Consider the following 16,900-nt stretch of genomic DNA (forward strand, 5'->3'; position numbering starts at 1 on the left):
ACAGTAATAAAAAAAAATCATTAGAAAAGGTGGAATCTGCTCTAGTTTTTCATGCAACATTCATAAAAGCAGCAATGTCTGATCTGTGAACAAATCATCCGTTTGAGTCAAATCTTTTCAAAGAATCTGTAAATCTGATTCACAAAACGGTTTAATTCACTGTTCATTGGAAAGGCATATTAATAATAAACACTGACAAAAATGTCAATTTCTGACACAAATCTATGACTTCAGATGAGTGTTATTTTAGTACCACTAAGATACTATTTTTTAATACAAGTTAATAGTTTATAATATTTTTATTTTTATATTTTATTTTCGTTTTTATTTAGTTTTTGAATTATTTATATTTATGTTTTTAATGTCTATACAGTCTTGTTAAATTTTAAATAATAGTTAATTTATATTTTCTTTTTTATATTATGTTTTCATTTTAATTTTAGTAAAGTCTTATTATTATTATTATTATTATTATTATTAGTTTTACTTTTACTTTAGTACACCAAGTTAAACTAAATAAAAAAAGTTGCCTAGGCAATTAGATTAAATAAAATAAGTTTGTTTTTTGTTTGTTTTTTAATAATTGATTTTATATCATTTGACATTTAAAGTTTATTTATTTATTTTTAGTTATAGTTTACTATAAATAACCTTGCAGAAGACTATATTGGTGCAAGGTTTTGAGAATGGACAACTTTCCTGATACCTCTGAATCCTTTTTGAAGTCTGAAACTCCTGTAGTGCATGTGAAAAATGAAGAACATTTACATAAAATTGACATGAAAACTAACATGAGGATGAGTAAATAGTCATCTTGTGCCTGAACTATTTCTTTAAAGTTCTTTAAATAAAACTTAGTCTGAGATGCCTGGGTAGGAAAGGTGAGTTCCATCCTTCTCTCTGTATCGTCTGACAGCATCTCTGATTCATGTGCTCTTGGAGGTTTTATGAAAGCACAAAGACAGATCGACGCATCATATTTATCCAGCAAGACAAGTGTGTACGAGATGAGAGTAACTAACTTTAAACACAAATGGAAGTTGAAGAGTGAAGCTTTCCATCTTTCTTTCTCTACTCTTTGGCTTTTTCCACTCGTGTCGACAGATTAGCTCACACCCTGCAGAGACGAAAGGCCAAAGGATTTCACAGCATTAAACCACTTGCTACAGTATAGCCTACATGTGAGAGAGCTTAGTAATTGAGATAAATGATCTAGTGACAGTTTCAGACATCTACAGCAGATGGACTGCTGGCTGTATGAACACACTTATTTCAGATGTTTGTGAGTGAGCCCTGAGAAGTATATGGAGAAATAATACAAGCATCATATTTAAGGTGAAAACGTGATACATCTACATCAGTGAGAAACCATAGATAATTCAGACCAAGAGCTTGTGAGACATGTTCAGCTCTTCCAGAATTCATTCATTTTTAAAGGGACGTTATTTCACTCTGACATGACAGTTTTATATCTAAATATTCTGTAGGTTTCTTTGGATCTTTAGGTAATGTATGTGTTAATGCAGCATGTAATACAAAACAGATGCCATAAACAATATCGAAACTATGCTACAACCCGAATTCCGGAAATGGCAGGGCAAGACAAGGCAGGGCAAGACACAGACACAGACACAGACACAGACAGGAACACTGGGGAGTAATGAGTAGACCAGACGAAATCAAACTGAACAGACAGGACTATAAATACACAGGTAAATCATAGATAACGAGACAAACACAGCTGGACAAGAATTAACTAATGATTACAAATAACAAGGACAGGAAACGAACCAAATATGGACACAAGAGGCGCAAGGACTGACAGAACTAGTTTCAAGTGTACTATATTTTAAATGCAATTTATTTCAGTGATGATTTCTCTAGTCTTCAGTGTCACATGATCATTCTAATATGCTAATTTGCTGCTCAAGAAAGATTTCCTATTATAAACTGTTGTCCTCCTTCATATATATATATATATATATATTGTGGCGGGAGGAGCCAACGACAGACACAGTGGGCGTGGCGTCAAGCCTCAGAGAGGTTTTTATTAAACAATATATCAAAATAAAGTGTCCAAAGGGGGGAAAAGTGTCCAAAATAAACAGGGATCTGGTGTCCTCGTCGTGCTGCGGGGCTGTGTAGGAGGGCAGTGTTCAGGAGGGAAGGGTCCAGGGAAGGGGCGGAGTCCGGTGGCCGCACGCGCTCCCCTCTCGGGGCCGGGAGCGAGTGGCGGCGGCGTCTCTGGCGCGGCTTCGTCCATCTTCGGAAATCCCGGCGCTTCTGGGGGGATTCGGCGGCCCGGCATCCTGGCCCGTCAGCCGCCTAACGGGTGCGGCAGTCCTCCTCGACGCTCCCTTCCTGGACCCACGAGGACACCAGCGTGCATGCACGGGGGAGAGACCGGTCTCCCGAGGAGAGGCGCGCTCGGCGTTTAAACGGCGGCGGTGATGAGGCTCTATTCACGTCAGGTGCGCCTCATCACACGCCGCCAGCCCTGGCTGTTTCAGCGCCCCTCCTCTCTCACACACCCACTCCCGTCGGGAGCCTGGTGAAGGGCGGCGAATACGGGACGGGGTGGTGATGATAGACAGGGGGGAGGCAGCCGACTCGTCACAATATGTATATAGTTCAAAGTTATATACTTATATCAAAAGTTCAAAAGAACAGCATTTATTTATTGAATCGGGAATCTTTTGCAATATTTTGATACTTTACTGTCACCTCTGATCAACTTAATGCATCCTTGCAGACTAAACATAATTTATTTAAAGAAATGTCTGAATGCTAGTGTATGTTCTTATTTACTCATTTATCCATAATACAAATAAGATAAAATACATGCCAGATGAATCAAGAGAGTTCACATACTTCACATACCTCTTGATTATGACCTCTCTCCCTTTAACATCCTGCTGGTGCTGATGAGTGTATTTTGAGGTCCTGAAGCTGCTGCTGCTGCTGTAAAAGAGCACTGAGTGTTCCAGCTTCCATCAATCTAACACTTCTCCCCAAGGCAACTATACAGCAAGAGCTATTGATTTACAACAGTCTTACGGGTTTGCTTAAACACTACACCTTGAAATTCTCACTGTGAGTGAAGCTAAGGGATTCCAGTTAAAGCACAATAACAGCAGAAGTGCAGCTGACCAGCAGTTCATGTGATCACGTGTCAGCACCGTTTACTTCAAAAGACTCTCGTTGATGCTCATAAGAGTAAGGTTATGCTTGATGAAAAGCGTTTTCGAGTAAAACACTACACTGTACTGCTGTGCTAAAAAATAAAAATAGCCTCAATGCACTAAAGTGCAAACTCCCAACACAACCAGACAAGCAATTTTTAAGAAATATAAACAGCATGCGGGTTTTAAACCACACGAGTAAAGAATTTTCATTTAGGCATTCATTTAAAATTAAGAAACCTGAATGCATAAGGGGTGATATCAAGACGTCTTTATTGTAATTGCATCAATAAATTAGCAAGACCTATTTGTGAACCAGCCGACTTAATTTAACCATCAGGGATTGTCCAGTACAAATCATAGAAGACAACTCTAAAAAGATAATTTTCCTCACAAAATATTTTCTGTTTAGAGAGAGAAGGACATACACTTTTATATTATTACAAACAAGAAAAGAGATTTACAAATATGTGTTTTGTTCATCTTCTTCCCACACAACACTCCAGGTGCTGCACAGGAAGAAGTAAAAAAAAATAAAAAATGTGAAAAGAATCCCCAGGATACAGTATAACCTTATAAAGAATACAAAAAATATAGGGATGAAAATCTAAAGAGTTCAATTTAGTGATAAATTGTCTTCTCTACATGGACACAGAAAAAGCATTGCAGAAAATATATGTTGTGACTAATTTTAAAAAAGAATTTAAAACAGAATTAAAAAAGAAATTCGAAGTGTTGAAGCGTACAGAAATTTTGTAAAAATAGAGCCTTATATTTGGCACCCAATAATTGAATACAAATTTGATCTTGAACATTGAAATAACTGATTGCTGCATTGCAAATATAACATTTTAATAGACTTCCCAAAAATTCCCAGCAACTCCATGAGTGTTAATTATGAAATCATGACCAGCTCATGTTCTAACCAAAATAAAACCAATAAAAACAAATAAATTTTATCCTGCATAACTGAAGAAAATAAAGCCTGTTTTTAGATCCAGTGAGTTTATTTGCACTGTGATTTGAATAATTAAGCACTAAGGAAATAACAAATATATGTTGCTATAATAGACAATACATAAAATTCTAATGCTCTGGTTTGCTGCTAAATTATTATTGGTGCTCAGCAATAAATACATATATATATATATATATTTATACATATATATATTCTCAAATATACATTGAACACAATTATTGGCACCCCTAGAAATTCTTATGAGTAAAATATCTCTGAAGTATATTCCCATTCATATTCACAATTTTGGGCACTCCAGGGTGATTATGAACATGAAATTATCCAGCCATGGCTTCCTGTTTCACAGAAATATAAATAGGAGGGAAAACAAAGCCCAAATTCCCTTAATCATCCATCACAATGAGAAAAACCAAAGAATATATTTCTGATGTGAAGAGCTAAAGCAGTGAAAATTCCCATTTCCAATATCAGGGCAATAATTAAGAATTTCCAATCAACAGAAAATGTTATGAAACTGCTTGGAAGAGGACGTGTGTCTATATCGTGAGAAGGAGAGCTTGAGTGGCTAAAGACTCTCCAAGGACCACAGCAGGAGAATTGCAGAAAATAGTTGAGTCTCAGGGTCAGAAAACCAAAAATTGTCAAAAAGCACCGGGAGGAAGGAATGGTCTAAGATCTCTTGTCAGGTGTTCTCTAACCTCATCAGGCATTATAGGAGAAAATTTAGAGCTGTTAAACTGGCAAATGGAGGTTTCAAAAAATACTGAATAAAAGGGTGCCGTTAATTGTGGCCAATGTGTATTAAAGAAATACATTTATTTCATAATGATATTTTCCCCCATTTTAAATTCTTATTATTCAATGAAAGGTTAGATTTTTGTGATTTTTTTTTAACAAAAGATCAAACGGATGCACAATGCAGATTCATTTTCACAGCCTTCTTTGATCATATTTACCAAGGGTGCCGATATTTTTGGCCATGAATGTGTGTGTATATATATACAGTGATGTGAAAAAGTGTTGGCCTCCTTCCTGATTTTTTTATTTTATTGCATGTTTGTCACACTTTAATGTTTCAGATCATCAAACAAATTTAAATATTAATCAAAGATAACACAAGTAAACACAACGTGCAGTTTTTAAATGAAGGTTTTTTTTTATGAAGGGAAAACAAAATCCAAACCCACATGGCCCTGTGTGAAAAAGTGTTTGCCCTCCCCCTCCCTCCCCTGTTAAAACATAACTGTGGTTTATCAGACCTGAGTTCAGTTTCTCCAGCCACACCCAGGCCTGATTACTGCCACACCTGTTCGCAATCAAGAAATCCCTTAAATAGGATCTGCCTGACAAAGTGAAGTAGACCAAAAGATTCTCAAAAGCTACACATCATGTTGAGATCCAAAGAAATTCAGGAACAAATGAGAAAGAAAGTAGTTGAAGATCTATCAGTCTGGAAAAGGTTATAAAGCCATTTCTAAAGCTTTGGGACTCCAGCGAACCACAGTGAGAGCCATTATCCACAAATGGCGAAAACATGGAACAGTGGTGAACCTTCCCAGGAGTGGCCGGCCGACCAAAATTACCCCAAGAGCGCAGCGACGACAAGAGGTCACAAAAGACCCCACAACAGCATCTAAAGAACTGCAGGCCTCACTTGCCTCAGTTAAGGTCAGTGTTCATGACTCCACCATAAGAAAGAGACTGGGCAAAAACAGCCTGCATGGCAGAGTTCCAAGACGAAAACCGCTGCTGAGCAAAAATAACATAAAGGCTCATCTCAGTTTTGCCAGAAAACATCTTGATGATCCCCAAGACTTTTGGGAAAATACTCTGTGGACTGACGAGACAAAAGTTGACGTTTTTGGAAGGTGTGTGTCCCTTTACATCTGGCATAAAAGTAACACAGCATTTCAGAAAAAGAACATCATAGCAACAGTAAAATATGGTGGTGGTAGTGTGATGGTCTGGTCTGGGGTTTTGCTGCTTCAGGACCTGGAAGACTTGCTGTGACAAATGGAAGCATGAATTCAGCTGTCTACCAAAAAATCCTGAAGGACAATGTCCGGCCATCTGTTCGTGACCTCAAGCTGAAGTGAACTTGGGTTCTGCAGCAGGACAATGATCCAAAACACACCAGCAAATCCACCTCTGATTGGCTGAAGAAAACCAAAATGAAGACTGTGGAGTGGCCTAGTCAAAGTCCTGACCTGAATCCTATTGAGATGCTGTGGCATGACCTTAAAAAGGCGGTTCATGCTCGAAAACCCTCCAATGTGGCTGAATTACAACAATTCTGCCAAGATGAATGGGCCAAAACTCCTCCACAGCGCTGTAACAGACTCATTGCAAGTTATTGCAAACGCTTGATTGCAGTTGTTGCTGCTAAGGGTAGCCCAACCATTTATTAGGTTTAGGGGCAAGCACTTTTTTTGTTTTCCCTTCATAATAAAAAACTTCATTCAAAAACGTTGTTTACTTGTGTTATCTTTGATTAATATTTAAATTTGTTTGATCTGAAACATTAAAGTGTGACAAACATGCAAAAAAAAAAAAAATCGGGAAGGGGGCTAACACTTTTTCACACCACTACTGTAATGAGAATTGGGAGATATAAAATAAAAATAGGTTTTATTTTCTTGATGCAAAATTTAAGTTTATATTTCTATCTTTTGCTTATGGAGTAGTAAAATATGACCTTAAATGAGTTTTATTTCTCTTCATAATTTCACTTTCTTTCAGTCTTTCTTTCAACATAACACACAAACCATCTGAACCTGCACCTACTTTACACAACATATTTATCATTTCCCAAAATCCTTATCAACTTCCTGTTACCTTTTCACCTCTACCATCTCTATCTCCACCTCTCCTCACCCGTCCGAAGGCAAGATTTTCACCCTGCATTCGAAGCTCTTCATCATCGTGATGTGTCCTCGTGTTTCTAAAGTTCCCACAATACTTCATGCTGTTGTGACATGCTCTGTGTGTCGCTGATCGATGAGATGTCTCCCTCGCTCTCCCCGTTCCTCTTTCACCACCGGCCCCGAGGCGTTGTTGCACTCCTCCTAAAGTGTGGTCTTCTGAGTTGCTTTCCGACGCTGGTACTTAGGAGACTTTGAAGTTTCGCTCTTTGGGGGCCAAACGGGTTTGACTAATTTCACATCCTGATCCAGAGAGAACGTCTTTTTTGGAGAGGCTGTTTGCGGAGGCCACACTACAGAAATTTTGTTAGGGCTTTGATCAGGTTTATTTGCTTCCTTTTCAAACACGTCTGAGAGAGAGCACATGCTACTTTGCGAAAGTGAATATCTCCAATCCGATGCGTCATGGTCTGTATTCCCTGTATCCCGGATGCCCAGTAATTCCCTTTGCAATCCTTGTCCAAACCCATCCTCCAAATTCCCTTTAGACTTGAAGAGTTGTTTATAATGTGGCTGGCAGTATAAATGTCCATGGAGAGAGACAAAGTTTCCAAGGCTGTCAGAAAACAGAGTTTCAGAATTCATCTGTCACAGAAAATATATAGAGCTGTCTGCATTCGCAGTTTGTAAATGAAAACTGCACTGCAAGCTTTCCATTTGAATAGATTTATGCAGCATACTTTATCTTATAGTTACAAATACTTTATGCAAAAAAAATATTTTAGAATTGATTATGTTGGAATACTTACATTGTTAGGCCTACTAGAATATTTATGTTAATGTTAAATATGATAAATTGTCTGTTTATGCTCCTTTTTAAATACAACCATACATACTATAAACTCTTTACAATGATGCTAGGGTGTTGCACTGTTGCTATGTGGTTGCTAGCTTCTTCATGGGAACTTCTTCACTTTCTCACCAACTGATCCTCTGCAGTGAATGGGTGCCGTCAGAATGAGAGTGCAAACAGCTGATAACAACATTACAATAATCCACAAGACTCCAGTCCATCAAGTCTTATGAAGTGAAAAGCTGCATATTTGTAAGAAACAAATCAATCATTAAGACGCGTTTAACCTCAAAATAAAATACAAGTCGTCTATTCATAATATTGTTTTCTTCAGTGAAAGAGTGATCCCGTCTAAATCATAAGACACATATACACAGATCAAGCACCGTTTACAAGTGAAAACAGTTCTAAACAAATATGTAGGTAGATTTTGATGTGAGAGGACAACAGGTGATGGACTATTTCACTGGAGGAAGTGTTATTATTGATTGTGCACTCATATTTTAGCCAGACGTAATGTTTGAAGTTAACATCAAGACATAAAAACATCTTAATAATGGGTTTGTTTTATACAAACATGCAGCTTTTCACTTCACAGGATGTTAATTGATGGACTGGAGTGGTGTGGATTGCTTGTGGATTATTGTGATGTTTTTATCAGCTGTTTGGACTCTCATTCTGACGGCACCCATTCACTGCAGAGGATCCATTGATGAGCAAGTGATGTAATGCTACATTTCTCCAAATCTGTTCAGATGAAGAGACAAACTCATCTACATCTTGGATGGCCTGAGGACAAGTACATTTTCAGCTATTTTTTTTAAATAACATGGTACAATATTTTATAACATACCTCAATTTGTTTTTGCAGTGCTCACATAAAAAACAGGATTTATGAAACTTCTTTTTGTCGGCTATCAGGCCTTCCATGGGGTAAACCCTCTTCTTGCACACTGCACACATCTCCGACTTTGGTACTCGAATCTGGCAAGATGGTAAAGATGTTCATGTTTTAGTAAATCCAGTTTTGTGCACAATCAATATTCCCACGCACACTATGCCAAACACTCAGTTCTCCATCTGAGCAACGCAGGTGTAACACACTTGAAGAAAGCAACAAGCGTGATGGATGTTTGGGTTCTTTGGTTTATTCAGCCAGCATTTTTCTTTACAGGTCTCACCACAGCTCCGTGCAACACAACATCGCGTGAACTACTACTACTACTACTAACTCTTTCTGTTCTCTTCTCTTTTAGGTTTGCTCTCGGGATTTCCATCTGGCTACCGCCACCCACTGGACACCCATCGCCTAGCTGTGAGTATGCAAAACAAAGATGTATGCATGTACTGAATACTTTAACATAAATCAAACAATAACTGTTGAACAGACATTACAAAGAAAATTAATATATATAGGGGGCTAGCTTTTTATACAAAAACGTAATCTATCAATATACATATTCTCGATTTCTCCACATTCTCCCCCACAAAACAGAATGTAGTCCCAACATTCTCAGAATACATTATTGGCTATTCACCCAGGAGAATACTTCTTAGGTCGGAGTCAGTGATACAAAAGTTCAAGTACTCGTGCATTTACACGCCACACACAACATTTATCTCCTTTCTCATGCAGTGTGTTTGCAGCAGACATCATTGTGCACCATGATCTTCTACCACCATCACTGTTCATCAACAGGAATCTGTACTTTCACTGAAGGGATCTAACCTTGAACCATTGAAACAATCTACTTCGTAAATGTTTTAACTGGAATGTTATAGCTACTACTTTATCATTAAAACTGAAAATATTAAATTAATTGTGTTCTTGTTGTAATTCAGCTTATCAATCGAACTGATTAAACTATTAGCTGGAACTCTCAATTAACATTATAACTAGAACAATTTTTTTTCATTTAATTTCACAGCTTACCCATCTACAATGCTAGGCTGACCTAGGGTATGGTAAGTAAACATTTTTTTTGCTTTTCTGTTTCTCAAAGGATATATTCTTTTGCAGGCTGGTTGCGAAGGAGTCTCCGTGTCACTCTCTTCAGCATCATCTGTTTCTCTGATCTCTGTTCTTGAGTATGACACATCATCTTCTCCCTGCCCTGCTCCTTGCTCATCTTCCTCCTCCGGAACTGCATCGTTTAGGATCACTGTGTCCTCTGAATCAGGTTCTGGATGTTCTGACTGTAGACGCCTTCTGTTGTTTCGACCCTCTCTGTTGATTGGCACTCCAATCAGGGTTCTCCAATCATCTTCACCATCTGAACTGTCACAGTGCATTTGAGATTTCTGTTTTGATGTTTTTCTAACCTTTTTCTTGTTCTCTTTTTCAGGTCCTCCAGGTAGGTGTTCATCTTCTATGGGTAAGTAATCACATGGAAGAAGCAGGTTTCTGTGCAGTATTCTTGTTTTTCCCCTCCCAGCTTCAGGTCGAACTTCATATACTGGACTATCCTGATACTTCTTCTGAGTGACGACGTAGACTTGCTCTTCCCAGAAGGGTCTGAGCTTCCCAGGTCCACCTTTCTCCTTAAAGTTCCGGACTAGTACTCTGTTACCAGGGAACAACTCAGCTCCGTGCACTTTCTTATCATACAGAGCTTTTCCTCTTTCCTTCTCTCTGTTCGATACACTTGAGGCCACCTTGTAAGCTTCCATCATTCTCTTCCTCCAGCTTTCAGCATAGTCATGGTAAGAAGAGCTTTGGTCCTTTGCTGGAACACCAAACATGATATCGATGGGCAACCTGGGTGTACGGCCGAAGAGGAGATAGTAGGGTGCAAACCCGGTCGCCTCATTTCTTGTACAGTTGTAGGCATTAACAACCTTTGCAAGCGATGTCTTCCAGTCAGCTTTAGCGGTCTCGGGCAAGGTCCTCAGCATTGCGAGCAAAGTTCTATTAAACCGCTCAACTTGCCCGTTTCCCTGTGGGTGATACGGTGTTGTATGAGAGCCTTGCACGCCACTGTACTCTTGCAACTTTGCAAACAGCTTATTGTCGAATTCCTTGCCTTGATCGTGGTGCAGCTTTGTTGGAAAGCCAAACTTCAAAACAAAGTCTCCGAACACTTTCTCTGCAGCAGTCTTTGCGCTCTTGTTTCTACACGCATATGCTTGAGCGAACCGTGTAAAGTGGTCCATCACAACTAAAATGTATTCATAACCTCCTTTACACGTCTCCAAATGTAAAAAATCAATGGATATCAACTCAAATGGATAAGTGGTGGTGATGTTTCTCAGAGGAGCTCGGGTTACCCTGTTTGGACGCTTGCTTCTCAGACAACTGCAAACACGTGTGACATAGTGTTCCACTTCCCTTTGCATGTGGGGCCAATAAAATCGATCCCTGATCAAGCTCAGTACTCGTTCTGCCCCTAGATGGCCCATGTCCTGATGTAACTCCTTATACACAAGCTGGTGGTATTTTTTTGGCAGGACCAGCTGATGACGAGTTGCTGTTTTACGGAACAAGAGGCCATGTTCATCCAAGTATAGTCTGGCTTTTTCCCTCATCAGTCCTCGAGCCCCTTTGCTCTGGCTCCTGTTTTTGGGCCATGAATTTGATTTGAGACATATCAAGACCTCTTTGATTTCAGGGTCATCTCCCTGAGCCTTTCTCAGAATTTCCTTGGGGATCTCTGCAACTGATGTGAGCAGTTCCTCCTCCTGTTCTCCCGACAGGACCGACTTAATGGTAAGTGGGCACAACCACGGGCCTCTCTCCACGTTTTGTACCATCACTGACTGAGTGTGACTAACCATGACATCAGGGTGTATTTCTTCTGAGCAGGTTTCCAGGTACTGTTCTATTGAGAGCGGCATGCGTGAGAGGCCGTCAGCATCCCCGTTCGACTTTCCAGGGCGGTATTTGATGGTGAATCGAAAATCGGCAAGTTCGGCTACCCATCTATACGTGGTGGCATTTAGCTTAGCTGTTGACATCACATATGTGAGAGGATTATTATCTGTGTACACCGTAAATGAGGGCGCGTGGAAGACATAATCTCTAAACCTCTCACATATGGCCCACTTCATGGCCAAAAACTCCAACTTTCCAGAATGAAGATGGTAGTTTTTCTCTGGAGGGGTTAGGGCTCTCGATCCGTATGCTATCACTACTAACTTGCCTCCTTGCCTTTGATACAGCACTGCGCCGAGGCCTTCTTGTGATGCGTCACAGTGGAGTACGAAGGGTTCATTTAGCTCTGGATATCCCAGGACGGGTGGATTGGACAAACAATCAATCAATTTACAGAGGACCTTTTGATGTTCATCTGTCCACGTGACTGGATGTGACGACACAAGTTGTCCCTGGCGACTTTTCCCTTTTCCCTTTCGCTTCGGCGGTACTCTTTCTTTTGGTGTTGTCGTTTCCGTGAGCAGCATATAGAGAGGGGCGGCCTTGCGGGAAAAGTTCTCTATGTACGACCGGTAGTAAGAGAGAAATCCTAGTAACTTTCTCACCTCACCAACTGTCTTAGGGGTCCTTTCCTTTAGTGCTTGGACTGGGGCGATGTCAGCCGGGTCCATCGTGTACCCATCCTTGGTCACCAACCTCCCAAGGAATCGTACATGGTTTCGGAACACTTCACATTTTCGAGGCGTTAATTTAACACCATATTTCTGGTAACACTGCAACACCTTTCTAAGGTCCTGAAGATGATCATCAAATGTTTTTGAATGAACTAGATTATCATCTAAATAAGGTTGACATACCTCGTCACGCAGTTCTCTCAGGCACTCCTCCATGCTCCTTTGAAATTCAGCAGGTGCATTTGACAACCCGAACGGGACCCTCACCCATTCATATAGTCCCCACGGCGTTATGAATGCAGTGAGAGGTCGGCTTGATTCTTCTACAAACCCCTGGTGATAGGCTTTGCCTTGATCGAGGACTGAAAACCAGGCACTGCCCACCAAGCTGTCAAGCATGTCCTGTATACGGGGGATGGGGTGTCTATCCGGAATGGATTTCTTATTCAACTGCCGATAGTCACAGCAGAGGCGGAGAGTTCCATCTTTCTTACGCACGCAGACTACAGGCGAAGAGTAGGGTGACTTTGATCTAGTAATCCATCCCTTATTCAATAGATCCTCCAGGTATTCTTTAACCTCTTTGTGCAGTGGCTTTGGGACAGACATGTATGTGTGCTTAACAGGTGTGGTATCATGGAGGCGAATTTTTAGCTGGAGAGATGGAATACATCCCACATCGCTGTCATCGTGGGCAAAGACACCACTTTCCTCCCTTAAAAGCTGTTTTACTTTCTGTTGCTGTTCGAGCGTTAGGTGGTCAACGCAAACGGGAGGATCCCATAAGCATTTCCCTTCAGTTGTTACCGTTTCCTCAGCATTTTCTGTAGATTGAGCAGCTTTACTGTCTTTGAGAGGCGGGCTTTGAGTGGTATGTGTGGTGATTTCGGCTGCAATCTCTTGTTGGGTGGTTACTGGTCTCACCTCAGCTGGATAGATGGCCTTTACTCGCTGTATATGGCCCAGAACCGCACGTGGAGGCAGATCGATGTCATGGTCAGTATCGTTAATCACCGGAATGCAGATGCGTGAACAAGTCCCTCTCTGGAGGCGGACAATGTGTTCCTCCACCCTCAATCCGTCTGGCCACCGTGCACACTCATCCGGCACTAACAGAGCATTTTGGTCAGCTAACAAAGGGCCCGTTTTGATGCAACATTTAACACTTGTAGCCTGTTTAGCTGGAATTTTTGTTACTGACCTTCCCGTTTTCGCTACTCCCTCGCTGCATCCACCGTCCTGACTTCTCACTAAGTTCAATAACACCTCTGCTTTCTTACAGTCGCAGGACAGGGCAGTACTCATGGCTTTGGTTGTTACACTAGTAGGTTGCTCGAAACCATTGTTCAAAAGATACTCAATAACATTATACCCAATAATGGGCTCCTCTGCCACCCCATCATCACCTGATACTAATACAGGTACCTCCAATTCCAGCGGTGTGGCTTTGTCTGTTCCTAGCTTGAATGTCACTTCGACCCAGCTTTCAAATGGGATGATTGTTTGATTTACTGCTCGACCAGTTAGACTTCCAGGACCTAGAAGCTCTTCGAGGTTATGTAGCGTGGTGTGTGGGAGATATTCTTTTCTCCACTTTTCGTTCATGAGGCAGACTTGTGAGCCAGTATCCCAGAGGGCTTGCGTTGCCACGCCATCGAAGAAGCAGTTCACCAGGCATTTTTCTCCAATCAAATTCAGCAACTGTGCATGGTGTTTGGTGGATAGCTGATTAGCACTTACTGATCTGATGAGCTGTAGGCAGGTCTCATTCTGCTTCGCTGCTTCCAACTGCTTGATGCTGTCACACAGGAGTACATTTTGATGTTCTGACCACTGGGATGGTGTTGTGTGAGCTGTTACTGTTATACTACTAGCTGAGGGCCCTCTTTCTGTTCTTCCTGCAGGTGGTCCCCTGCACCCTCGAGAGAGATGCCCACTTTGTCCACATTTGAAACAATGGTCACACTGGTCACCTTTACCATGTTCCTGACACCCACGGCATCCCCGCTTCCTTTCTCGGTGCTGTGTGGAACGGTAAGCAGTCATTGCTTTCCTCATTTCTCCTATCTCCTCCTTCAGCTGCTTGACGGCTTCGTAGAGCTCAGAGTCTTTCTTGTCTGTGACCTGTGGCGTTTTCAAGGCTTTTACTTGTGTGTGTACAGACTGTTCTTTACCTGCGACAGCATGAACCATTCTATCTTGGCTTTGATGCAATTCGGCCTGAATCTCAGTGACTTTAGTCTCTTTGACGTGGGCATTTTTCTTGAACTTTTGCTGTCGTTCCCATTCGAGGCTTGTAGCTTCATTCATTTTTGTGATGAGAACTTCATCTGTGACTGTAGAGTCATCCAGGCATTCTTTAAGTTGGTATTTAATGTGGTCATTTGACAGGCCTGTCCCCAGCGCACGTAGGAATCTCCTCTGTATGAGATCTGGACCGTATGATTCTTCTCCATCTGGCTCACGAGCAGCAGCTAACAGTCTTTCTTTTAATTCAATAGCTCGGAAGAGGAAGTTTTGTGGTGACTCCCGGGTCTCTTGAGTTATGTTTATCAGTCTATGATACAGGTCGGTTGAGCTTTCTTCTTTATAATGGCCTTTCAGAATTGTGCGCAGCTGGGAAAGGGTTAAATCGGTCTTAATCTCCAGCATGTCACGCAGGCTCATACCTGGACTGATTGCTCTGATCACAGCATCAATGACCTCAGACTCTCTGTGTCCTTTATTTGTTCCTGCATCAATCTGGTGCATCAAGTTATTGTATGACAGCTTATCTTTCTGTCCCCGTTCTCCTATTTGGCCGTTAATCTTAAAATCACGTCGGATTGTGACTTCCTGGACTGCCTGGTGATGTTGGGGAAACACAGGGGGACTTGATACATCAGGAACTTTCAAACTCAAGCGTTGGATTTCATTTTTCAGCATATTTGTGGATAACTCGAAATTATGCTGCAGTTCTGCGTACTGTTGCTTTAAATACGCGAGCTCCACCGAACTCCTGTCTGTGTCGCCACCGCATCCGCGGCCACCATCTTGTACTGCGCGGCCGCTGCGCCGCGACATCTCGCTGGCAAACTCTAATAAATCTTTCACATGTTGACGGGCTACATCATCCTGTTCAGTTTCTATAACCTTCTCTACTGCTTCACTTATTAATCTGATCAGCGAGTGCCGTTTACTCTGCCCCTCTGCCGACAGTTTTGCATACACACACACCTCGTGCAGTTGATCAAGCTGCAGCCCGAGCAATGCCTCGCTCAGCTGATCTTGCAGTTGTTCTACGTCCATGCTCAGCGTCGTAACTCACTCAAAATGGCACTGCTGATCCCATCCTCGTCGCCAATATTTTGTAACACACTTGAAGAAAGCAACAAGCGTGATGGATGTTTGGGTTCTTTGGTTTATTCAGCCAGCATTTTTCTTTACAGGTCTCACCACAGCTCCGTGCAACACAACATCGCGTGAACTACTACTACTACTACTAACTCTTTCTGTTCTCTTCTCTTTTAGGTTTGCTCTCGGGATTTCCATCTGGCTACCGCCACCCACTGGACACCCATCGCCTAGCTGTGAGTATGCAAAACAAAGATGTATGCATGTACTGAATACTTTAACATAAATCAAACAATAACTGTTGAACAGACATTACAAAGAAAATTAATATATATAGGGGGCTAGCTTTTTATACAAAAACGTAATCTATCAATATACATATTCTCGATTTCTCCACACAGGCAAATCACACACTACTGCAATGTAAGGTTATTGGAAAGTTTTTTTTACAACAGCATTAGTGAAAAACAGGTTCAAACACACAATAATACATTAAAGCATTAATATTTCTCAAACCTGGAGATGAAAATTACACAGACATATCAAAATTAGTAGTTTACATTAAAAAAAATTATATATTCTTTTCACTCTAGCCAAACGTGCACTGTTCAATATGCACCCGATGCTGGGTTACCATTTGTTTTTAATCTAGTCTTTTATTTATTTTCCCCATCTGAGTGTATAGAAGTCTGAATAACAATTGGGTTATAATTTGTAGAGTTATTTTGGGAAATGTAATGATCCTGCAAACTTGCAGTCTCTAAAAACAAAACAAACAAAAAAACCCAAACACACACAAACACAAATCCAAGTTGCCGTTTCTCAGGTCATACAGAGACAAAATTTTAAACTCAAGCTTTGTTTACCTTCAGTCTATGTTCTGTATCAATCCCTAAACCATTTTGCTTTTAAAGTATATTTGATTCTTGCAGCACTCTCAAATGCAAATGAGACAAAGATGAATTGCAATTATGGAGAAAGCACTCAGTGCTATTGAGATATTTAAAATTCTAAGCTGATAAACTCTTTTTTGATTCTTTGATGGTGCTGCAAGCGAGAGTAGGCAGAGAGCATTTCTAAGTGGCTAAAAAGAGTGTAGGCTGCTCCCCAGACTCCCAGGACATTTCCCAGGACACTTAGTTCAGTG

At 40.9% G+C, this 16,900-nt stretch overlaps 2 protein-coding genes across 2 annotated transcripts in view; both read right to left on the reverse strand.

The window, feature by feature from the left end:
* Window positions 1-5,475: 5,475 nt before the first annotated feature.
* xirp2b (xin actin binding repeat containing 2b) overlaps window positions 5,476-16,900 on the reverse strand; it is a gene marked incomplete at its 5' end in the record, with an annotated part of 36,809 nt that continues 25,384 nt past the window's right edge. The window contains 2 exons of the mRNA XM_079427377.1: window positions 5,476-7,638; window positions 8,729-8,859. Coding sequence (XP_079283503.1) covers window positions 8,768-8,859 — 92 coding nt within the window. The 3' untranslated portion in view covers window positions 5,476-7,638; window positions 8,729-8,767. The remainder of the gene's footprint in view (window positions 7,639-8,728; window positions 8,860-16,900) is intronic.
* Window positions 9,159-16,145, reverse strand: LOC306876303 (uncharacterized protein). Its single transcript, XM_079427378.1, has 2 exons — window positions 9,414-16,145; window positions 9,159-9,188 (listed from the first exon to the last, which is right to left on the reverse strand). Exon 1 carries the CDS (start codon window positions 15,706-15,708, stop codon window positions 9,805-9,807), a length of 5,904 nt encoding a protein of 1,967 aa, XP_079283504.1. The 5' UTR covers window positions 15,709-16,145; the 3' UTR covers window positions 9,159-9,188; window positions 9,414-9,804.

The sequence above is a fragment of the Barbus barbus genome, assembly GCF_936440315.1.
Source record: "Barbus barbus genome assembly, chromosome: 10".
Taxonomy (NCBI): domain Eukaryota; kingdom Metazoa; phylum Chordata; class Actinopteri; order Cypriniformes; family Cyprinidae; genus Barbus; species Barbus barbus.